The sequence below is a fragment of the Bicyclus anynana genome, chromosome 3 (assembly GCF_947172395.1).
Source record: "Bicyclus anynana chromosome 3, ilBicAnyn1.1, whole genome shotgun sequence".
Lineage (NCBI taxonomy): Eukaryota > Metazoa > Arthropoda > Insecta > Lepidoptera > Nymphalidae > Bicyclus > Bicyclus anynana.
Window position 1 is genome coordinate 18,215,844 of NC_069085.1, and position 25,728 is coordinate 18,241,571.

Below are 25,728 nucleotides of genomic sequence, written 5' to 3' on the forward strand. Positions count from 1 at the left end.
GTTCACGATTTTATCAATGTATTCAACAAAATGTATTTGTAATTCAATTACAATGAAAAGTATTTTTCGCAAAATATTAATATTGGATAGTATAAAGTAAATTGTTAATTTATAATATTATGTAAAAACGTATAATTAGATTTTTTTGTTTTTGTACTTTTTAACTTCTTTTAGCGTCATTTAAGTTAAGTTTACATTTTTTGTAACAAATAGATGACCATTGGCAATGGGGGCAATTGGGCATTTAATTGGAGAGGTAATGAAAAAAAGCTATTCAAATTTTAATATTATATTTATTCAGAGTCTGAACTTTCATTGTATGAACTGGTATCAGAGTCATTACCAACTTCAATTAAAAATCTTTCTTCCACTTCTTCTATTATAGAGCCCAGACGGTACATCTCATTTTCCATTTTGATAACGTGTGATATACAGCTAATCCATCGCTGCGAGGTTACCAGCCTAAGTCCTTCTTCAAATAGTTTTTTGACATAATTAATTTTTTAAGTTTTTTTTCTTGGAGAAAGAACTTCTTCACGGCGCCTATGCGAAGAAGTAGATGGTTGATCATCAGCTATCTTATTGAGTATTAAATAATAAAAACAGGAAAAAAAACAAAACTCAACTAACAACAATAAAAATAAACGTAACAGAAACTTAACGTAAAAAATAACAAAAACAACACTTTAAAAAAACGTCCGTACGCAGAACACATCCGATCACGAGAACACAAACGTATCGAAGGCCAACAGACACAAAATCACATCATGTCATTAGCTATCATAATGTGACAGAACTGTCATTATTTTAAGAAAGGAATAATTGATTCTCTTTGGTAAATTTTGTCTTTTTTAATTTTTAATAATGTTAATAAAATACAAAATATAATACAAAATACTAAGTATTAATAATTTACAAAAAGAATATTATTATATTATATGATGTACCTATGCAACTTTTGATATCATTTTAAAAAAATATTTTACTTCTTATGTATCATTGCATATTTTTTATCGATTTTAATCGAATCAGAATCGTTAGGACAACCATAATCTTTATATGCTGGTCACATTATTATTATGTTTGACATTGATCAAATTAAAGCTTTCCATTCCATTGGCGAATGAATTTAAAAATAGGTCCAGTACAGTCGAAGAGTAAAATAATAAGATTAATTTAAAGTACAGTCTTTGATTTAAAGAGTCGGTACAAATACAGTAGGTACTAGGTCATTTAATACTTTTACTCTCTAAGGTTTCAAAATCTTACGAATAGGCTTCGAAAATTCGAAACAAAAAAATCAAATCTATTTGTAGTTTGAATACATGATATTTCCTAAAACCAGATAGGTATATTTTTAATCATAACAGACACTATAGCTCCACTTCCAGATAGTTAAGGTGCATTAAATGAAAGAAACGATAATTAAAAGCAACACATTTTTATTCATCCTAAATTCACTTAAAAAATAAATTAATAGTCATTATTTATTTAATTTATAAAATATTGAATGAGTGTTCAAAGTCTTCACCAGTTAGGGTCTTTGAACCCTTCCTTTTCTGATAATTCATCTTTATTCAGCATAAATTCAAAATAGTTTTGCTTTTGCATGTAATCCATTTTCTAGACCAAAATGGTCTAGAAAATGGATTACATGAATATTATGATGTAGAGGTTGTCACTGTCAATGGGGATGATGACTAGGTTTGAACATATTGATTTTTATGAGACATTCGGGTAAATAAGGACGATACTAACTAATTAATATGTAAAAAATAGATTGACTAAATAAATAAATAAGATTACAAAATTTCCAAATCTACTTAAATTCTTTTATCGTAATTAGATGAAAAAATCATAAATTTGTAGTTTCCTTACATTAAACATTACTTTTTCAATATGTGAACTATAAACAGAAACACACAATTAACAAAGATATTGGTAATTTTGATTGAACGCCCATACAAACATAAACAATCAGCGAACCAACGACGTCATTAAATCGTACCATTTTGTATGGAGCGTTTTTCAGGGATCCGCGGCATCCTTTATATCCCTGTAGCTCTGAAAGTAATGATCGCAGATACCCTGTTACTTTTACAAAATTGCTTTACTATTAGCATACTCTTAATTTATGTACAATTTAAAAACTGTCATCATCTCTATTTCAAGCTGATACATATTGGATCTGTGGGATATCGCCACACAGTTTTGTTAAGTTTGGTAGAGTTTGGCTAGTGAAAGTAGAGAATGAAATCGCCCGGCAAAATAAAAAAAAATTAGAGGGAGATATTCAAATATTGGAATTAACTCAGTGTGAATATAGTTTAAGAATTTAATTTTTGTATAGGTACATATACATACGACGGGGCGGGAAGGACTGCGCGCGGTGCAGAGGGAAGGACTGCGTAGGTATGAAGTCCGGCCCGCGCGGTCCATCGGGAGTGTTACGAACGAACTTGCCAAACTATAGTAATGTTTTCTCACGTTTGTTTATACTGTTTAAATTTTTTTTTTCAATTTTCTGGGCGATTTCAGTGTTTTCAGTAGCCAAACTGTAATGCCTACTGACATTTTATTCGTTTCAAAGAAGTCATGAGGTCTAGAAGGTGAATATGATGGAGCGTATGAGGCCGTCGCGCACGGAGTCGCTGCTGTGGCCGATGCCGAAGTTGAAGAACACGGACTCGGCGGCCACCTGCTGCGCGCACGAGCCCATGGGGTACCAGCCCACCTTGTTGAACACTATGCCCACCTTGTACACCTGCACAGAGGAACAATTTGAGTGCATCCATGTAATAAAGCCAAAATCAATGCGAAATGTCTCATAATCATCATTATCATATCAGCCGATGGACTGCAGGACACAGGTCTTTTGTGAAATCACGATTTTGAGCCGACTGCATCCAGCGATTTCCTGTGACTCGCTTGATGTCGTCAGTCCACCTGGGGGGGTCGACCCACCCTGCGTCTTCTGGTACGGGGTCGCCATTCCAGCACCTTGGGACCTCGTCGTCCATCGACTCTTCGAACTATGTGCCTTGTTTGTAATTTTATTATGATACTTTTAGAAGACTTACTTAAATACGAAAAATAATGTCGAACCAAGGCTGATTCACAATATTTGTCAGGACAACTTTTTTAAAAACTCAAACACTGTAACCAAAATAAGATCCTAGAATGGTAGAGAACGACCTTGACTGAAGTCACGGACTTGTGAACGTTGTGTGTAGGGTTAAAGGGCCCTTTGACTGTTAACAAACAACCCAAGCAACTTATAAAGAACCACACAACAAGAAATGTGGATGGCTCGAACGCCACGAGCACACTGAAGGCGACCGCACGACGAGCGCCTTATATCGCAAGTCGTTCCCGCCAAGCGATCGGTACCCCTCACCAACGCCCCACTCTTTAGGGAAATAAGTCATATCCAGCCACTTGACGTCATATCCAGTCTCAGACTACTATTTCTTACAATACTAATAGTATACATGATGGCGGCGCTCACCTTGTTGCGCTGTATGTAGACGGGCCGGTTGAACATGATGTCGAGCAGGTGGCGGTAGGGCACGCGGTTGGTGTAGTGCGTGTAGGTGAGGCGCGCGCCGTCCGCGTCCAGCAGGTGCGCGTACAGCAGCTCGGAGTACCCCGAGCCGGTGCCGCCGCCGTGCTCCAGGCTGGGCGCCTGCGTGGGCACCTGCACGCCCAGCAGGCAGATGTTCTTGTCCACCATGAACGTGACGGAGCAGTCCAGCCCGCTGGTGTTGAGGCAGTCGGTGTGCTGCACTATGGCGCGCTGGCAGTAGATCTTGTTCTGGTCGCCGTGCCGCTCGGCGTGCTCCGCGCAGCTCGCGCCGGCGCCCGTGCTCGCGGACAGCGGGTTGTGGAACGACGACAGGCGCACACCTGCACACGCAGCGTGCGTCAGTCGCACTATCTATTGATGCACAGTGTAGCCAAGGTACACATCAATTCTGTTTCTACAAATGTAAAACATTTGTAGAAATGTGATCGCTGCGTGATCGAATCAGAAATGAGCAGATCCGCAGACGAACCAAAGTCACTGACATAGCTCAGCGAGTCGCGAAGCTGATGTGGCAATATGTGTGATGTGCAAAATTTAAAAGACTATCGAGACAACTATTTAATTGCCAAAATGAAGATAAATACGAGTTTACAGTTTGTTTTACTTTCATTTTCAGATTGACCTAAGTCGTGGCCGTCCTTAATATTTCTTAAACTAGCGGACGCCTGTGACTTCGTCTGCGTGAAACCCTATCCCTACCAATGACACCAATTTTCAGCCAAATCCAGTAAGTCCAGTTCTTGCGTTATAAATAGTGTAACTAACACGACTTTCTTTATATATATATAATTGAGCCTCACCCTCCTGTCCCGTCCTGGTGGGGCGAGGGTAGACGGTGGCGAGGCAGGGCTGCGGCAGGCGCGACATCTCGCACTGGTCCACCGTCACAGGGCTGGGCGTGTCCACTGTGAATGTCGGCATCTGGAACCAGATCCCGGCACCAAGTTCAATATTACGGATTGAATTACTATTATTATGATTCTGTTTTATAAATAATGTTTTATCTGTTTTTAGAAGAAAGCTGCAATAACTACTAAAAGTACAGTTACTCGAGCGCGGCAGATGAACATAAGGGCATGCCAATTAGGGCTGCTACAGGAGTATACCTTGCACGTTGTTCAGTACCTTCACCAAGTATGTGCCCTTAATATTGGTGGGTATGTTTAGGACAACCAAAAAAAAAAAACTAACTTTAGAAATACTCAAGCAGCACGTCAGATTAAGATAAAAGGTGAGTTGAAAGCTAAAAGGTGTGCATTTCGAAAATCTGATGATTTGAGCGTAACGTAATATAATGGGAGGGTTCTAAAGTTACAAAATAAAACCCTTATATTTCGGTTATCGAGCAACGAGCGCGGTTAATTTTTTACTTATTTTGAGTGAACTAATCTCGTGAATGAAATCGCTCATCTTTTCTGACGATTTCAGTAAGCCGAAGTATCGGTAGTTCTTCTATAATATCTAATATAAATTTCTTCATCTTAACTGTAAATATAGCATCCTGGGCTCCCCTATCATAAAAACCAACTATCCACTTGGGAAACCACAAGTGATAAACTTAATACACAATGGCAAATGTACGTCGCAAATAACGCCTCGGTGACGTAAGGACTGGTACTCACATTGCTCGAGGAGCCACCACCGAACAGCTGTTTCCTGGGCTCCCGGCTGGTGGAGAAGCCGGCGGGCAGCGGCACGTCGGTGACGGAGGACAGGATGTTCATGAGCACCGCGAACGCCTCCGACTCGCTGAGCAGCGGCGAGCGCGCCGGGCCCGACGCGAACTGCTGCGGCGACAGCGTGAGGAAGCGGATCTTCTCCACCGCCTTGCGGATTGTCACCTTCTCTTTGTTATCTGTGAGTAAAACAATTGAGTTCTTCAGAGATTTGTTCATACTATTATGGTATAGACTGAGTGTGGGTGGGACTGTCAAGAAGAGTTTCAAATTGAAATGATATATGGGTGAAGCTCCTTATTTGCGTTTTAAAAAATTGCGATCCAATACTTATCCAATACCCATATTCGAGGCTAAATTCAGCAAAATTAAAGTTTTAATTGGCAAATTACACGTCATTTTCGCCACAGATCCGCGAATAATGTAATTTTTAGCCTCGATTATTACCTATTTTCAAGGGATTTAGAATAAAATATGAAATGGGATTTAAATGCCTGGTAACTGTACTTCGATCACAGTTTTCTCTATGGTATCGAAGCATGCTGGAGGACATAGAGAAGCGGCTGTATGCGTCAAACAACATTTTGACTGCAAGGTCGCTAGTGGAATAAGCAAATCCCAGGAATGTTGCGACAGTTAGCTCAAATACGTTGCTGCTATGTCTTCGCAAGTCCATTCGTCAGGGGTTATCTGGTAGAGATTGTTTATAGCAATAAGGCCACCTTTATATGATAAGTTTAAATTATTAATTTTTGATGTTTTTTTTAAATTTAGTATTTTTATGTGCAAAGCATTCTGTTATCTCACCTCTGTTGTCGCTGGCAGGCTTCTTGGCAGGTTCAGGCGGTGTCGCCGTGTGTTCGGGCTCCCGACCGGTCTCCATCACAGCCTCCGGGCTGCTTTCAGCACTGCTCTCCACATTTACTACCTGAGAATACATATAATTATTAAATTATTATTCCTATTCCCAAATATTATATTAGTATTCACAAATGTCCATACCAATTAATTTTCATACACATTTTGTTTACCCATTTCAATATTGAACATGAATTTCAATTTGTGTCTAATCCCACCAGTTTAATCCACCTCTAATATGGGCTGCTACCAATATTTTTACCTGAAATCCATACTAATATTATAAAGCTGAAGAGTTTGTTTGTTTGTTTGATTGAACGCGCTAATCTCAGAACTACTGGTCCGATTTGAAAAATTCTTTCAGTATTAGATAGCCCATTTATCGAGGAAGTCTATAGGCCGTATTATCCCCGTATTCCTACGGGAACGGGAACCACGCGAGTGAAACCGTCAGCTAGTATATATATAAAATGTTTTTATACATTTTTATAAAGGGCACAGTATGGGTTCAAAACTAGTCAGGCATACTCTGACATTGTATCACGTGAGCTTTAGGTGTGTTTTCATAATAAATTAATATTTTTTTTAAATTCATTACTATTGTGCAATCAGCTGAAACAGCTTTAAGCAAATTGCTTGTGGGTACTACATGGCATGTGTAGCTGACCTTCCATTGAAGGCCATGCTAATTTATTTTATTTGTTAACTTTTTGTATTTCATTTGTACATTTGTACATTCTTATTATTTTGATTTTTTTTTTTTTTACAGGAGATCCCATATGTAGGCGCGCTTTAGCCTTCTAACATCTATTGGATGACCGAGGGCAGTAGCAAGTTTATTTTCATGGGTGTTTATGCGATTTTTATAGCACATTGATCTGAGTTCAACCTCTTCTTTTACTGTTTTTATGTCAAGATACTCATGTAGTTCCGATATCTTAGTGAACCATGGAGCATTTGTGATGGTTTTTAAAACTTTATTCTGAAATCTTTGTAGTATTTCCAAGTTTGAGTTTTTGGCTGTGCCCCACAGTTCAATGCCGTAGGTCCACACTGGTTTTATTACTGTTTTATAAATGAGCAATTTATTACTGAGTGAGACATGCGAATGCCTTCCCATAAGCCAGTTAAGTTTTCTGAAGGTTTGATTTAGTTCATCGCGTTTTTTTACTATATGCGTTCTCCATGTTTGTTTTTGTCTAGGTGTATCCCAAGATATTTTGCGGTGTCACTATGGGGGATAATATCAAGTCCCAGTTTAACAGGAGTACATTCGTCCATTCGCAAGGTAAATGTCACATGTGTTGACTTCGTGGAACTAGCTTTGATACGCCATTTAATCATCCATGAATTTATCTTGTTCAGGTGTACTTGTAGAATATTTGAAGCCATATTTGCGTCTTTGTTATTACACAATACAGCTGTATCATCAGCAAATGTAGCGGTGAGTACGCTGTTTGAGATAGGAATATCTGCAGTGTATAATAAATAGAGTGTGGGACCCAAAACGGAACCCTGGGGAACACCTGCTTGAATGTCATGGAAGTTCGAATACGCGTCATTGATTTTCACTCGAAATATTCTTTGATTGACATATGACTTCAGTAACATGAAGAAGTTGTGTGGGAGGCAATGTTTGGCTTTAAAGAGCAATCCATTGTGCCAGACCTTATCAAAAGCCTGTTGAACATCCAAAAAAACAGCAGAGCAATATTGTTTACTTTCTAGGGCTTCTCTAATTTGTTTGACTATTCTGTGTACCTGTTCCACAGTGGAGTGTCGGCTTCGGAATCCAAATTGATGCTGGGGAATAATTTCCCTTTCATGAAGAATGGTTTTGAGTCTGGACAGAGTTATTTTTTCAAATACCTTGGACAATGTTGGTAGTAGGCTTATTGGTCTATAAGATGTGACTAGATGCGGTGGCTTCCCAGGTTTCGAAATCATAATAATTTCCGAAATTTTTCAAATAGACGGGTAGTGGGATGTTCTCAAGATGCCATTAAAAAGCTGAGTCACAAAGACAATCGCTTTTCTTGGAAGTTGTAGTAAGACCTCTGCCGTTATTAAACAGAATCCTGGAGCTTTGTGAAGTTCAAGTTCTTTTATTACTCTCCAGACCTCTCTGGGGGTGCAGCTTTTTATTGGTAAGCTTAGTTGAAGGTCGCTATCCAGAAAATCTGCGACTTCTCTATCAGTGTCTGGGTCGCCGTTATTTGAAGTATAATAAATTAATATGAATAACACTTACAATAGCTTAAATTCTAGAATCCTAAAATTGTCTTACCTAAATTTCTACCTTAAATTCTGTATTCACGATTTTCATATAATCATTGTCAATCTGATCTCATTAATGAGTCAAAATATGATATACCCACTATTTATTTATGAATGTACTTATTTCATAACTTCAAAATACCTGTTCCTTTTCTTGTGAAGTAGAGGGGGTGGGGCTCTTACGTCTCTCCAGGGGTGGAGTGTCATCTGCAGCAGGGAGCAGGGGGGTTCTCCTCTCTAATGTTTTTGCATATCTGTGATCAAGACTCAGTTTTGAAATTTGATTTCATTCTTTTAAATAGCAAAAGAAACTTGGGAAAGCTTGTTGTTCTTATGCTTCAAGTATTCAAATTGAAATAAATAAGTTGAGCCAGCAAAACAAAAACAAATAAACAAATCTAAAGATTTTATGTTATGGGATCTCTTCTTGAATGAAAACTATAATATTTTATACTGTAAAACTATCATAAACTAAAGATTTAGACTATAGCTTGGCAACTTTGTTCGTAACACTCCCATTGGCCTGCATGGGCCGGGGGGCGTGTAGCGATGAATGACAAACCCACGACTGATGCACCTCACTTCCCCGCACGCACGATTTCACACTAGCGCAGTCATTTCCTCCGTCGCCCGCATATCTTAGGAGTGTCCTCAACAAACTTGCCAGACTATAGTTATTTAATGAAAAAAAATTCATGCTATTTTGTAGCAAATTGTATGCCAACATTTATTGTATTAAACAATTTGCAAATAAAGAATTATGAATTATGAATATGAATTAATATTTATAACATTTTAAAAATCTTGGATTGGATATTTAACTCAGTGAATCAGTCCATATTAAAAACTACAAACTTAGTTTAAGCCAACTCACCTTACTGCAGCTTCAAATAAGTCAAGTTCACTGTCCACATTAAGATGGTCCAGGGAGAAGACTGTAATTACTGTATTTATCTCCACATCTTCAAAACTACAGTCATTCAGCACCTCTTTGGTGTTCATACTTATTATCTGATGAATAAAAGTATTCATTTTAGTGCAACAAACTTATGTACATGTATATTTTAATGTGCAGACATATGTATGGATGGTTAAAATATGATTCTCAATTACCTTACATAAAAATGCAATACAATACATAAGACAAAATAATATAAATGATTAAGATGGATAAATTATTAAAAAGTTTTTATGTGTGTTTCTTTAAAAAATATTTTTATGTAAGATTAAATAAATTAGGTAATAACCTGAAGGCATTTCTCCATTAACACATTTTCTTCAAACAATCGTGCAAATTCATAAGCCCTACAAGCATTTCTGGGATATAGATCTGACCAGAGATATTTGGTGCACTCCTTTACTAGATGTGGCAACATGTATTTCTTTGCACCGTAGCACAGCTCACAGGCTTTGTCAAATGAACTTATGTTGATGTTGCCAGTGTAAATATATCTGAAAATAAAATCAAAAACTTTAGTTATATTCTTATTAAATAATAATTAAATAATAATAGTAACATTTTTAGTTTCAATCTAGTTTTTGGATACAGCATAAAAGATCTGTAAGGCCGCCCCAGTTCTATAGAAAAGAATAATCTGGAGTTCAGTCCCACCAGGCGTCTTCAATGCAGGTGAGCTTAGGGAGGTGATGTTGAATTTGTAACTATCATCACTATCAGCCTATTTATAGGCCCACCGTGGGTAGGCCTTCCACCTAATAGGAGAGAGGATATGGAGTTTAGACAGGGTTGGCAGGCTTACAACAAACACTATTTCATATTAAGGATAATGACTTTCAATTCAATTTAATACTACAGAAAGCCTGTGACTTTATCCATGAAAAATTCAGTTAATCACAAATTCCACAGGTACCATGGATTTTTCCAGGAAAGTTGCCTATATGTTATTCAATAACCAGTTGAACAGTTCTGGAGACTAGAACAGACAAACAGACATACAAAATTCTCAATAAAGCTTAATTATATTTTATATTATCATGTAAATATCCATAAGCACTTGAGAAATACTGTATTTTGAAATCACAGACAGACACTTCAGTTTGGTACATTTTGCTGATTGTGTAAGTGTCATAATAATGAGCTCTTATTGGAACCTAAGCGGCGTCATGACGGAGAGTTTTATTTGTACTATTAACGATAATGGCTTATGACCATTTGGGGGCCATACACATGCTTTCTGAGGCACTAACGTTTCATCAACACCAACTTGCCAACTCTGATACTTAAAATTTTTAATTCTTTGGAAGAAGAAATCAGTATTTTATAGTTCACCCAGGACTTCATAGTTAAAGCTGCACAGGCCCAACAAGGCAGTTGTACTTGATTGTAAGCTGCTGATTATTAAATAACTTACTCTAACAGAGCTTTGAATGCATCTATCTGTACATCAACAATGGGTATTGGCTCGTTGCGTTCCGCCATCCCACCGTAGAACATGGCTTCGAACACAGGCGACGCCATTGCTAGGATGAGCTTGTGGCCCGCCAGGACCACCTGGTTCGGCTCCGTGCCCACCAAAAAGTTACAGTCAGACCACTGGCCTGTTTGTAACAGGTAAGCACCTCTTTGCTTTAGCTCCGTGCATTCCAGCTGCCAATCTGTAGGTGCAGCTGACATGTTGCTTCTAAATGTATACGAACAGCGAACTAATTTTACAGGGGCAAAGAAATACTTAAATGTATATTTCTATAACAATAAAATTTATAATTTCCTGCACAAGGAATTATTTATTTATTTTTGGATTTTCGCTGAAAAGTTGTCAAATGTCAAATTGACAATCCAAATCCAACAGACTAAAAATACAAGTAAAAAATCAACAGGTGAAATAAATCTGGCGGAAATTGGAAATCGGTAGGTATTCTAATTTAATTTCTCAGGCAAATAAAATTTTTCTTTCAATGACTGTTTTAATATCAAACAAAAATTATTTTACATAAATTATCCTTTGTTCAAAAATCGATAAAACAAAACGTCAATTCAAGTGTCAATTTGTGATTGTCAAAATAAATACGAATTTGCGCGATGCATTTGCAATGTTTTAGTGTTATGTCAGACCGTTTTATATTTAAAACTTAATTAATTAAATATTATCCGCATAATGAATCATGAAGAGATAAAACTAGTGGTACAGGAAAAGTTTCTGTCGAGCGAGAGAGTGACGGCCTTCCTATGCGACGCCAAGGTGCTCCACCCGGAGTGGGTCAAAAAGGACAGGCTCTTAGCGATCGTCGAGTATGGAGACGAAAAAGCGGTTTTTTGTTTATTTACATCGTGCTACCCACCGAAGTCCTTCACCGACTTATCCGTAGAAATTGTACTGCCAATAGACAATAGTTTCAAATGCGAAATAGACAACAAGCCTTCCGATCCGGAGGCGATTTTGTACCTGAATTTACAGTCTCGTAATAATAAGTTTAAATTTGAAATTCAAATGACTACTCGGGTGGACAACTTTGTCGACGATCTATTCAGGGGTATCGAGGCTGTGAACAAATTACAGACACAGCCCGAGTTCCTCTGGCTTAAGAAGTACAATGGGAAAACTGAAGACGACATTATAGTTCAAAGTATGGTAGTTCCTAGAAGTGAGGTGACACACAGCCAAAACTCCGCCCCTGTGGCTATCAGAGAGAGTTTGATCAAGAGAAAAATGTGTGATAAAGAGTATGACTATACTTTCACAAAAAAGTTTACAGTATTCTGTGGCACTTGGAATGTGAATGACAAATCCCCTGTCATACCTCTCAAGGACTGGCTGTGTGGGGCTAAAGAACCCCCTGACATATATGCAGTTGGTTTCCAAGAGCTTGACTTGTCAAAAGAAACATTTCTGTTTGATCAGACGTTTAGAGAGGAGGAGTGGTACAATGCTGTGGTCCATTATATTGACAAAAGGGCAAAGTATGTTAAGATAGAAAGAGTAAGACTGGTGGGCATGATGCTCATTATTCTCATCAAAGAAAAACACTTCTCTCATGTGAGGAACGTTATCTGTGATACAGTCGGGACAGGGATAATGGGGAAGATGGGCAACAAAGGGGGGGTATCTGTAAGGTTTGACTTGCACAACACATCCATATGCTTTGTCAACTCCCACTTGGCTGCACATGTTGAAGAGTATGAGAGGAGGAATCAAGATTTCAGAGACATATGTAATAGAACAAGATTTGTGCAACCAAACCAGCAACCCAAAGGAATTAAAGACCACGATCACATCTATTGGATTGGAGATCTCAATTACCGCATCACTGAGCTGGATCCTCAGGGTGTCAAAAACCTTGTGAATGAAAATAATTTTGCCCCAGTACTAGAATGGGACCAGCTTAAACAACAGCATAAAAACAACAATGTATTTGCTGGTTATACTGAAGGTGAAATCAATTTCAAACCAACTTATAAATATGATCCCGGTACTGATAATTGGGATTCCAGCGAGAAGAACCGAGCACCGGCATGGTGTGACAGGATATTTTGGAAAGGCAACACCATAATGCAATTAGAATATAGGAGTCATCCATCCCTAAATATTAGTGACCACAAACCAGTGTCAGCCACATTCATATCTGAAATCAAAATCATTGATGATGAAAAATACAGGAAAGTATATGAGGAAGTTATAAAGCAGTTGGACAAACTTGAGAATGAACTTATTCCACAAGTTAAGGTTGATGTTACAGAAATTGATTTTGGAACTGTTCGGTATTTAGAGTTACAAGTGAGAACCATAACAATAAAAAACACTGGCAAGTTACCAGTGGAGTTTGAATTTATAAAGAAACTTGATGAATCAAATTTCTGCAAGGACTGGCTCATTGTGGAACCATATAAAAAATGTATATGTGCAGATGAATCATGTGAAATTCAACTCAAAGTGCTTATTAATAAGACTTCTGCTTGTAAGATGAATGCTGGGACTGATAAATTGTATGATATTTTAGTATTACACTTATATGGTGGTAAAGACATTTTTATCACAGTAAATGGAACATATCAGAGAAGCTGTTTCGGATGTTCCATTGAGGTTCTTGTGAATCTAAACATGCCAATAAGGGAAGTGCCTGTTGGTAAACTCATAGAGCTTGAGAGCAAGAGAGACCAGAGTATCTCAAATCAGTCAACTTATTCTATACCGAAGGAGATTTGGTTTTTGGTCGACCACATTTATCTTCATGGCCTTAAAGAACCAAATTTATTTGAGCAGCCGGGTTTACATTCTGAGGTGTTACAGATTAGGGATTGGTTAGACAGTGGGTCTATTGATCCCATTCCTGGTAGCATCCATTCAGTAGCTGAGGCTTTGCTGCTGCTATTGGAGAGTACTGCTGACCCTATAATCCCCTATAATCTTCAATCAGTCTGTCTGCGAGCATCAGTTAATTATTTACAATGCAAGCAAATAGTCATGGAATTGCCAGAATTTAGAAAAAATGTGTTTCTATATTTATGTGAATTTTTACAAGAAGCACTACAGCATAGTGCTGAAAATGGATTGGATGCTAAAACATTATCAACACTTTTTGGGGCAATATTTTTACGGGATAATCCCAATTTGATTCAAGAACCCCAGTCTCGCATTAACAAGCAAGTTATTGACAAGAAGAAAGCCCAGTTTGTCTATCATTTCCTTATAAATGACCACAGCGACTTGATATTTTCAAGATAGTCATTATTTTATAAATAGATTCTTTTCTAAGGTATTAAAATACTCAACACATTCTCCATTGTTAATTATAGGCTTATTTATTCATTTAAAATGATTAAAATTATTAAATGTTGTCAAAAATCCATTGTAATTTATTGATACTAATTTGGTAAAATATAATTCCTGAAATCATGTGTAACTTAACTTTGAACAGAACGATTTTTAAATATATTCTACCAAATTTGCATCAATTTGAGTGTAATCACTCTTTAGATTTTAATTAAATCCATCACATTAGTTTTAATTAATAAAATAACTTAATATTATTTATTAATATATTTCAATGAATTAATCAACGAATATTTATACTGAGCGGCCAAGGAACTATAGTTGAAACATTAGTATTTTTGTTGTATTTTTAATAGAAGTATAGTCTAAATAGCCTTTATTGTTTATAATTTATTTTAATCTATTGTAACATATTTTGTGACATGGTTTAGAAAATCTCATAAGACTAATACTTATTATAACTACCCTTTGTACAATGTATACAATATTTTATCAAGGACACAATATAATTTATTAAAGGAAACAGTAGTTATTGATATAAAATATGTATTTGTGAATGAAAAACCAAAATGAAGCATTCCAAAAACCAACTTGCATTAAATGCATTCAAGATGTCATATATGTATTTGACTGGTATTTTACTGTATATGACAACAAAATGTACTGTCATATTAAGCTCTTCCTTGTATTATTTATGAGAACTTAGTGTTATATTTTTCTCTTCATAATACTTGATTGAATCTTGTAGTCGTTTACTACGCCTATTTATTACCAAATAAATGTTTAACACACTATGTAAACATTACAATATTTATACAATGCATTAATAATAATTTATTAAACTATGAAATTCTGTAAAGCTTTTTTTATATTCTTGAATCTAGAATACTTAAGTACCTAATCTATACTATAATATTAGAAGTAGATTGTGAGGCTGTAGAGGATATTCTTTAGATATACTCGTAGAGTACATGGATCTACTACAATCAATTTCGAAATTATTAATGGATTCTCCAACAATAGGCCCAAGAAAAGAATCGGAGGCTATTATAGTGGTACATACAAACATACATTACCATGAGGGACTGGTTAACTAACTAAAATCAAATGGGATATCGTACAAATAAAAATACATGAGAGTTGAACTTAAAAATGATTATTCTACGATCTAGATCCTCCTTTTTCAAGTCAGTTTATTTAACATTAATTTACTCTTGAGTGAGTTTTTATGAAAAGAAAACTTTGAAAAGGCATCTTTAAATTTTTTTGTTATTTTGCAACGACACCACAAGATGGCGTTACAGGTTTGGCAGCGGTTATCATGCCTTTATTACAAAATAGAGCTTGGAAATCTAAAATTAAAACGGAAACGCACTATTTTAATTTAAGCAATCATAAAATTGATTTTTATATTACCTACTAAAATTTATAGATAAAGTAATATTATTTGAACGCTCCCAATCTTCGGTCGATACAAAAGTCGATTTCATTGGGAAACAAACGCGGTGACTTTAAATTTAACCAATCGGAATCGTGCTTCGACCGTTATGTCAATCGGTGTCACTGAGAGTTCATTAACGTTTGAAAACTAACAAAAACATTGTTGATTTCGTTCGAGGATCTATGCAGTTTAGACATTCGTAAACCGCTTCCCATAGTTCGAATTCAATTTGTAACTGTTTCAACGGCAAAACTAGGGAAGTTAAAAAGCTGGCGCGAGTTAAAAACACTTTAGAATCTTTCTGGCATTTCTGTAATACGGACTGCATCTTGCTGCACCTTGGTTTCGCAGTTTCTTTGTTGGAGTGCTTACCGTGAACCGAATAGGCTACAATGGAGGTCCAAAACAAATGTGAGTTGTTTTGATATTTACTTACAGTTATTTACAGTATTTTTCGACGGGTTATTGTACATCTTTATGCGATATATTTCTTGTTTTTATTAAAGAAATAATGTTATTATTATTTTTACTAAAAATCTCAATTATTTTACTTAAATGTTTTTTAAGTAATTTTTAGATTAATGTGGGTATTATGACAAATCTACATATTTAACGGCTATATTTAAATCGAAAAATTGTTGCAATATACATAAAATATACTATACAGTAAAAAACATTTTTGATTGAATATTTTAAATTTTATTGAATATTGCGCAAGCGCACCTATGCACATGATTTTTCTTAACAAACAAAATACTTAAAAATATTTTTAGAATGATTTAAATACAGGAACACAAATTAATTCACTTAATTTTGTACAGGAAAGAGATTGTTCTTTTTTTAAATTCTACCTGCAATTTTTTGAACTTTTTCGGTTTGTTGCTCGTAAAGGACGTTTTTTACGACCGAGTCTCTGGGGTCGGGGGATGTAAATTGTGGCTGCAAACATTTAATTGGGGCGACGGACTTGGAATACCTAACTTTAAACTTTTTCGATTACAAGTAGGTACTGATAGAACTATTCTAAGGAGATCGCGAATAATGATTAGTGATGGACGTTGCTATTACAGACGAATCTAACTGCCACGCAGTAGCGTAACTACAGGATGGCAGGGCTGGTTCGTAGGCCCTAAGATCAGAAAAAATGTAAAATGAAAAAAATAGTGACGATTTTCCTGGGTTTCCTGGATGTTACAAAACCTTACCTGATAGCTCCACGATTGAATAGTCTGACTCGAGTCTCGAAGCCGAAAAGTCTTGGGTTTGACAAACGCTTTTCGTTTTTTTGAAAAAACGTAGATATCAAACAAGAAGCGCAAACTTTTACCGACAGTGTAACAATGAAAAAAGTAACATTATCAGGGACACGTGGTACTGCACTATACATATGTATTATTCGTTTTTTCGACACTACTAACAAATATCATCTAATAAACACAAAACCTTGACTAATTATATAGGTACATATTATCTAAACCATATTTATTTTTTTATAAAACAACCCTCAACGTGAATGCAACGCGGATCATGACCAAGGGCTCCGTATGTTTTCGAAACTAGTGTTTTATAATAATTTTTTGATGAATAAATACTCATGATAGTCTAAATTCTAAAATACGAGTAACTAAACCATCCATAAAAATCATTATGTTGGTGAAAACTGCGTAAAAACCGTTTAGTAGTTTTTAAGCTACATGTCAAACAGACAGACATATAATTATGATGGTGTCATCAACATCGTCAATCATCAGATTCGAAGCACGATCACGCTCAGATATGAGGGTAGTAAAAAATATCGAAATATCGTTTTTTGATTGTTTCGATATTTTTTCACTGCACACCCTAAGCGCGCTACAAACTTGACAGTAAACTTGACTGAGTGGTTGCCGACGCTGGCGTGACCGTGTGTGGCTGGCGTTAGGTATATTTTTGTAGCATACTTATTAATTGACAAACTGATTGTTGGACCGTTGAAGACGTTAAATATTTTGGGAGATGACACACCACAAACAAACCGCGCGCTGTTGCAGGAATTGATAAATTGAAACGAGTTTCTTAACCGTCGTTGGGTGACGAATACCTACTTACCTACTTTTGCGGTCCTTGGTAAAAAAATATATACCTCTGCTGACCCGTAGATGGTAGGGAATACCTGTTATGAGAAATAGTACCGGCATGTTTATGCCTTCCGCCAAGCAACGCCAACATTGTTGTGTTTTCGTGACAATCTGCCGATATTATGGATGGTTACTGGCCCTGTTTTACCATTTTCAGCTGGCTAATTCACTATCTTTGACGTATGCTAGTTGTGCCTATGTCATCCGGTGCCTATGGTAGATATCATTCAGTAGGTAGATTGCATTTCTCAATTGATTTGATGTTCATTTAGTAGGTTGATAATAAAGACCAGCTGATTAGTGTTGGATAGTCTAAACGTAAACTTTCAAGCTATGAAACTTACCTGATAAGTATCATAGCTTGAAAGTTTACGTTTACGTATAGCTTGTTCACAAATTGTGTCTTTTGGGGAAACAGAAACCTTCACCGATGGCAACAGAGCCGTCAAACCGAAACAATGATTTGATGCTGCATCAGTTTTGCCGTTTAATTTTAGAAAATCGACGAAAGTAATGCATTCTTGGTAAAATATTGTTAGCTGTTATGTAGGTACTTTCATCTCCAAGTTTTTGACGTCAACAAAATATGTCCCGTCTATTCAGATTAGTCTGAGATCTTCGGTCTCCTCGGTCGTTCGTCAACTTAATATGTACTTACTCCTTTTACATACATATCCATTTTTACACACTCCAATCATATCTTTTTTGGTCTCTCTCTCCCTCTGCTCTGCTGCCATCCACTTGCAATTTTAACATTCTTCTCCCTCCGCATCACATATCACCAAGCTAACATATTACTCCTCAACTATTCCATCACTGGCAACTTTGTTTGTTTGTCGTGATTCTACTGGTACCTAGTTACAATAAATCTACATCGATCAATTACAATTTTTGTTACATTAAACATTAGCGATACAGATTACAGTGGATATGACCTCTGCCTCGGATTCCGGTGGGGGTGGGTTCGAATCCCCATTTCTGTTGTGTTCATTTTAAGAAATTAAATAATGTGTCTCAAACTGTGAAGGAAAATCATCGTGAGGAAACCTGCATACCAGAGAATTAAATTTAATTCTCTACGTGTGTAAAGACTGTCAATCCGCATTGGGCCAGCTTGGTGGACTATTGGCCTAACCCCTCATACTGAGAGAAGACTCAGCGGTGAGCCGAATATATATTTATAATGTTGAAAGATTAGCGAATATGGACAACTGTGATGATCTGTCATGTATTTGCGCCCACGCGTAAATTTCATATCACCAATGATGCTCTAATTATTTTCCAAATAAGAAATATTACAGTTAAGCATGAGTGTACCGAGAGGGAGACGAACAAAGCTCAAAAGTGGTTCACTTGAGTCATCCATACAAGTCACTACTCACTCGCGCCCACGTTGGTAAAACTTCTTTATTTTGTCTCCGTCGGAACAATGTGACCGTTTTTAACGGGCACGCTTTAATTTATGATTGTATTAAGTAGGTGTTGTAAATATCAATTAACTAGCTGACGCCGCACGGTTTCACCCGCGTGGTTCCCGTTCCCGTAGGAATATGAGGATAATATATAGCCTATAGCCTTCCTCGATAAATGGTCTATCTAACACTAAAAGAATTTTTCAAATCGGACCAGTAGTTCCTGAGATTAGCGCGTTCAATCAAACAAACAAACAAACTCTTCAGCTTTATAATATATCAATAATTAAATACGACTAAGTGAACTACTTTCAACGACCGATCCAAACTATAGATTAATGTTATAAATGGAAATGTTTCAATGGTAGGCAATTTGTTAATCGATTATATATAAAATTTACTACCAGAGGTAGATTCGACCGAGGCTTTGGGTTTGGGGGTGTGAAATGTGGCCGAAATAATTTAAATGCGGTGACTGATCGCTTTCAACTCTTTTTAGTAAAACCTACTGGGGTAAAAGGGGCTGGGAGTCGCGGGGTTTTTTAAGTTGGGTTAGATAAGTATCCTGCCTACACAGTATATTTCGATTTATGCTACAGTCTTTCTTAATCAGTACTGTTTACCAACAAACAAATTAAAAATGAGGGTATAAATTAGTAGTCATTTCACACTTTATAATAATTATAATTAACTTGTTCTTAAATTAATGAAAATTAATTTGATTAATAAGTTTAGAACAATATGATATGGTTATTTTATACCTACAACATTTTATAAAAAAACCATATATCATCTATACTTATAATAAATCTGTAGAGAGGTCAATTCTGTACATGAAATATATTTCCAAAATATCTATCAGGGGGTGATTAGTGATCGATACTGATGCCAAAAATGCAATCAGTAAAATTTTTGTCTGTCTGTCTGTCTGTCTGTCTGTCTGTCTGTCTGTCTGTCTGTCTGTCTGTCTGTCTGTATGTTCTTTATAGAAACAAAAACTACTGGACGGATTTTAACGAAACTTGGTACAATTATTCTACATACTCCTGGGCAGGTTATAGTATACTTTTCATTACGCTACGATCAATAGGAGCAGAGCAGTTTAGAGAAATGTTGAGAAAACGGGAGAAGTCACTCAATTTTTTAAGCTTCCGTCGCGTGTACAGCCTTAATGGTTAAAGCTACATAGAAATCATGTATGACGGAAATGTTCTCCTTAAAATTATCTATAAAAACACAACAGCATATATATGTCTACCTTTTATGGTTGACTCACAATAGCTCGTGTAACTCCCGATAGCTTAGCAGTTCGGAGCTTTCTAATTAAATTTGTCTACTCTTATGTTTATAACACTCATCACTCATCCCTTACTAAAAAAGTTAACATTATTACCTATTCAATAAAAAAAGAATCATATAAATCGGTAAAGAAACACCAAAGTTATACAAGAAATACGCTAAGCCATCGCGCGTCCATACTAATTCATGCTGTATGGATTATTTTTGCGTAACGGCTGCCGCGCTCGACGCGACTCGCGGGGGGGGGGATAAATAAAGAAGTGCAGCCTTAATGAGTAGGGTAGGGGTAGGGTAGGGTAGGGTAGGGGTAGGGTAGGGGTAGTGTAGGGTTGGGGTAGAGTAGGGTAGGGTTAGGGTAGGGTAGGGGTAGTGTAGGGTAGGGGTAGGGTAGGGTAGGGGTAGTTGAAAGTTTACAACGACTTTTACGCGGACGAAGTCGCGGGCGTCCGCTAGTTTAAAATAAATAAGTTATGAAATGATATGCGTTTTCTACCTTCATTTCTAATTTCTTTGTTGGTAAACAGTACTCATCAAGAAAGGATGTAGTATAGATAAGATTCTGATTCAACCTTACTTTTTAAAATAGTGTTATTTATAGTAATCCCTAATTCCCTAGTTAATAGTGGCCTCCCAAAGACTAATAACACGATTTACAATGAATTAACCTCTTCAGTTTGCACCCGAAACGTGCGTCAAAAATCATCGCTCCAATAAATATGCAAATACAATTTGTAACTGAATGGGCTCATTCTCTTTTTCCGCACTCGTTAATTAAAGCTATACTTTTCTCCGCGGTGGTTAATATTTATCCCTTTTCAAGTCTACCCCCAAGTTGATACAATAGTAGGAGGCAATGCAATCTCGTCGACGGCTAATGGGGTCGTTCGCGACGGAACTTCGTTCGTTTGCGAAATCGTTAAATTGCAAGAAGTGAAAATTGTTTTACCTCTAATTATTAACGTTGTACTTTCTATGTCTGTCTGTTGTTCGGTATCAACCCATATTCGGCTCACTGCTGAGCTCGAGTCTCCTCTCAGAGTGAGAGGGGTTAAGCCAATAGTCCACCACGCTGGCCCTATGCGGTTTGGCAGACTTCAGTCTTTACACACGCAGAGAATGAAAATTCTGTGATATGCAGGTTTCCTCACGAAGTTTACGAGAGCCTTGATAGCCCAGTGGATATAACCTCTGCCATCGATTCCGGAGGACGTGGCTTCGAATCTGATCCGGGGCATGCATTTCCAACTTTTCAGTTGTGTACATTTTAAGAAATTAAATATGACGTGTCTCAAACGGCGAAAGAAAAACATCGTGTCTGTTGTTATTTCTTTAAAAATTCTATATGGCGGAACCGAATCATTGTCCTGCCTGACCCCCACTTTATGGACAGTGTGGGGTTATGTTTGGAGATGATCCAAAAAAAAAAAACAATTAGAATCTGCCTACCGAGTCCAATTATTTTTTGTACTTAATACGAAAACATTTAATCAAAACCGTTTATTTCAGGAGACATAATCGTAGGTACAGATTGACTTTATAATTATTATTTTTCTTTCCCTTTATTAAGTTACATATTAAAATTTCCATAAATATTTACGTAAATGTTGAAAATAATTAAAAAATAGTTTTGTTTTAGTGTTGTCTGTACGACTTACCACGCAACGGTTTGCGGAATATATGGACCATACCACAGTAATACTTTAAGTACTAATACTGAATAATATATACTGTTTAGTAGTTTTCGCGAAAGCTTCACAAATCCGCATGGCAATGCTATACACAGAGCAGGCAAACACTCGAGGCACGTTTCATTCAACACCTAGACAATCCTCAGGAGATGATGACTAGACACTATTGGAAAGGATATCTCGGAGAGTCCTTTGATTTGAACCCCGCCCGTTGTTCTATGTCTTACTATTTTAGCACATTTAAAGTTAATTCATCATTAACAACGACGAATTTTAACGACCGTACACAGCCGTGATAGCCCTATGGACAGGACCGCTGTCTTCGCTTCATAGGGAGTAGGTTCGGATCCAGTAATCCAAGTTAAATATCACGAGGAAAAACATCTTGAGGAACCTGCGGAATACATGAGAATTTTCTTAATCTATATTAATATCATTAATATTATAAAGCTGAAGAGTTTGTTTGTTTGGTTGAACGCGCTAATCTCAGGAACTACTGGTCCGATTTGAAAAATTCTTTCAGTGTTAGATAGCCCATTTATCGAGGAAGGCTAAGGTGAAGAGAATACATAATAGCTGATCAACTAGCATACTCAATAAGCAAACCTATTCAGACGCGCTAAAAGCACGCCCCTTTCTACCCGCGCAGCAAGTAGCATGCTCATAAATCGCACGACTGTGGATTCTTGAGCAAGCTCGAAATAACCATGCTCATTATTAGCAATGTTGCGATACACATGATAATAAGTAGCAACTGCTCAATAGTAGCATGCTTTCGTGCTTGAAATGAGCATGTATAACAGTAGCTTTTGAGTTCTATATCGTTGGATAACCGAGGCTAATAAATCATGATTAATATTCTTAAGAAAACTAATGATATAGGTAGGTTCCTGTAGTGATATTAAAAGCATTTTGAGCACGTAACCCGGTTTCCTTAACTAAGCCGTTGGAGCTACCGTTTTAACAGGTTAGCTTTTTGCCTCCGCTCCAGCCGAGCTTAATTGATTCAATAAAGGGGGTGACTTCGCAGCAGGCGCGCTCAATCTGATTTACTTCGGCTGTGTTTACTGTCTTTGCGTTCCTCAATATATTGGCTTTTTATTGGTGTTCTTTGCTAACAAATACCTAAATTTTTGTTCGTCTAACATGATATTTTACATTTTTGTTTGTCTGTCTTCTACCCATGCCTAACATAGTGCGCCGTGATTTCGAAAAAAAAGAAATTCTTGAACAAAAAAAATTTTACCGATTTCAAAATCGCAAAATTAATTTTAAAAAAAATAATTTCTGACGGGAAATAACTGTCCTTAAATACTAAAACTTTATCGTTTAATCGACTTAGGCATCACTGTGTTGTTCCCGCCTTCAACGTGATCAGAAGGTAGCACATACGATGTTATTTTTCGCTTTCTAGTTTATTTTGTGATTTTAAAGTCGGTTAAATTTTTTTGTTATAGCGCCACAGTACAGGAAATTTCGTTATTTTCATTTTAACACAAAAACACAGAAAACATATGTACAAGTAAACAACTGAACCGATAGTCATGAAAATTAAATAGGACCAATCTGTAATATACTTTTTGAAACAAAAAAAAAGAATTTTCAAAATCGATTAAGAAATGACGAAGTTATGAGTTATGAAAATGCCTATTTTTTGCCAGCTTCAGTCGGCCATTGACGGTCAATTATTCTCACGTTTCTGCAGAGCAAACGGCAGCAAAGACGTTTCATGCACACAATGACCAATACACGATCAGTTATAGTCGTGGGTGCTTCAGAAACGTGAGAATAATTGATCGTCAATGGCGTGCATTCTGGAACTACGCGGCTGAAACCGCGATGCGACTATTGGTCTATTGTAAATGAGAGTAGATTTTATTAAAATGGAAAAGAAAGTAGATCTTTCAAAGTCACCGTTACCTACGTAGGTAGACACGCTATCATACTAATCAGTTGTGATGAAATGACAAGTACAGGATATGAAAGTACATACAATAGAAGTGGCCGGTCACTCCTTCCCACACTCAATAGTAGATTGTTATACAAGGGGCTAAAAAGACCTATTATATACGAGGTATTTTTAGGCCTAAATAGAAACCGAGTTTATAATGGGTTTAGCCCCACGTGTTACACTCTGCTTTTCACTACGATTGCGAGAAAATAAAATAGTTCAGTACGATATTCAATGATTTATTTTAATTGAAAATTAAATGTTCAAAGTCTCAATTTTGGATATTAAGGAAGATGCTTTTACCCGGTAACATAATTTCCGACTACTGTGAAGATGAATAATGAGGTAAACGTGGGAGATAATAGTTTAAAAAACTCCTTTCGTAAGTGAATCCATTCGTTGTTGATTTCTCCACTTTACCTAGGTAGGTATTTAAGTAAATGCGTCTCGACTTTGATGGTAACAGATTGAAAATTTCCATCCATCTCCAAATTAGGATCACCATTCTCACTAGATGAAACAATAACAATTAATGTTGAAAAATATGTAAGTTACGGTCACAAAACAATGAATTACTTAATTTATAAATTAATTAATATAGGTATACACATTAATAATAGTTAACAATTAAATTTTGTTTTTATACGAGTACATATCAGAGCAGCAGTTCAGACAGAACCCACTAAAATCGATTCAGTCGTTCCAGAGATTAGCCCTGACAAACGAACAGACAGTCAGACGAAAAGATTGTTTGTATCGTGTGTATTATAAGTACTTGAGCAAACAGTTATTTTGAAATCACAGATTTCAATTTATTTTATACTAGCTGCGCCCCCCCGGTGTTACCCGCGAAAAATAACATGTACTTAATTTAATTTTTCCGCGTTAAAGTAGACTATGTGTTAATCCAGGTTATAATCTGTCTCCATTCCAAATTTCAGCTAAATTCATATATAAAATTATATCCATCAGTTTTTCGCAAATCTCGGGAAACCATGGACTTTTTCGGAACAAAGTAGGCTAATCCAAGGTATTATCTATTTTCATTGTAAATTTCATCCAAATCGATTAAGTAGTTGCGGTGTTAAAACAAACATCCATTCATTAGGAATATGAACATTGTACATACAGACAGTGTCATTCTCATTCATGAACCCTGCCTATAGTCTGGCAAGTTCGTTGATGACACTCCCATGATATGCGGGCGACGTAGGGAAAGATTGTGCGGGTGTGAAATCGTGCGCGCGAGGAAGTGGGTCATCAGTCGTGGGTTTTTCATTCATCGCTACATGCCCCCGACCCGCGTTAACCATCCGAAGTGTTACGAACGAAGTTGCCAAGCTATACTGCGACCTTAATTTTTTGCTTATATATCGTGTCGATGCAATGGTGTCGCTGCACTGAAAGCCGGCCAGTCTGCGCCCGCCAGGCGCACCGTGGGCGGCTCGGCGGCGCCCACTCTCCATATTTACCCGCTGTACTCGACAGCTAATTACTTGAGAGAAATTCTACTCCTTCCTTATAAGGATCCACTTACTGTCTCCATTTCTTTGCAGACTCACCTTCGTTCACAGTATATATTATGAAGTATGCTTATCTTTTTGTTTAACCGACTTCATAAAAGGAGGTTTTCATGTCATTCAAATTTTTGGAATTTTTTATTCTAATGTTAGCCCCTGACGATTAAATAATCT

The 25,728-nt window shown here is 36.7% G+C and overlaps 3 protein-coding genes across 3 annotated transcripts in view; 2 read left to right on the forward strand and 1 right to left on the reverse strand.

Moving 5' to 3' along the window:
* Positions 1–1,425: 1,425 nt before the first annotated feature.
* LOC112049335 (uncharacterized) lies at positions 1,426–11,188 on the reverse strand. Its single transcript, XM_024087189.2, has 9 exons — positions 10,770–11,188; positions 9,645–9,849; positions 9,272–9,408; positions 8,540–8,651; positions 6,070–6,190; positions 5,209–5,441; positions 4,387–4,507; positions 3,509–3,906; positions 1,426–2,764 (listed from the first exon to the last, which is right to left on the reverse strand). The coding sequence occupies exons 1-9, from the start codon at positions 11,030–11,032 to the stop codon at positions 2,603–2,605; spliced, it is 1,752 nt and encodes a 583-aa protein (XP_023942957.2). The 5' UTR covers positions 11,033–11,188; the 3' UTR covers positions 1,426–2,602.
* A 211-nt stretch (positions 11,189–11,399) lies between these two features.
* LOC112049327 (type II inositol 1,4,5-trisphosphate 5-phosphatase) lies at positions 11,400–14,985 on the forward strand. The gene has a single exon (XM_024087178.2). The coding sequence runs from the start codon at positions 11,514–11,516 to the stop codon at positions 14,076–14,078; it is 2,565 nt and encodes an 854-aa protein (XP_023942946.2). The 5' UTR covers positions 11,400–11,513; the 3' UTR covers positions 14,079–14,985.
* A 724-nt stretch (positions 14,986–15,709) lies between these two features.
* LOC112049328 (inner centromere protein) overlaps positions 15,710–25,728 on the forward strand; it is a 69,660-nt gene continuing 59,641 nt past the window's right edge. Inside the window, exon 1 of the mRNA XM_024087180.2 lies at positions 15,710–15,978. Within this exon, the coding sequence (XP_023942948.1) occupies positions 15,960–15,978 (19 nt within the window). The 5' untranslated portion in view covers positions 15,710–15,959. The remainder of the gene's footprint in view (positions 15,979–25,728) is intronic.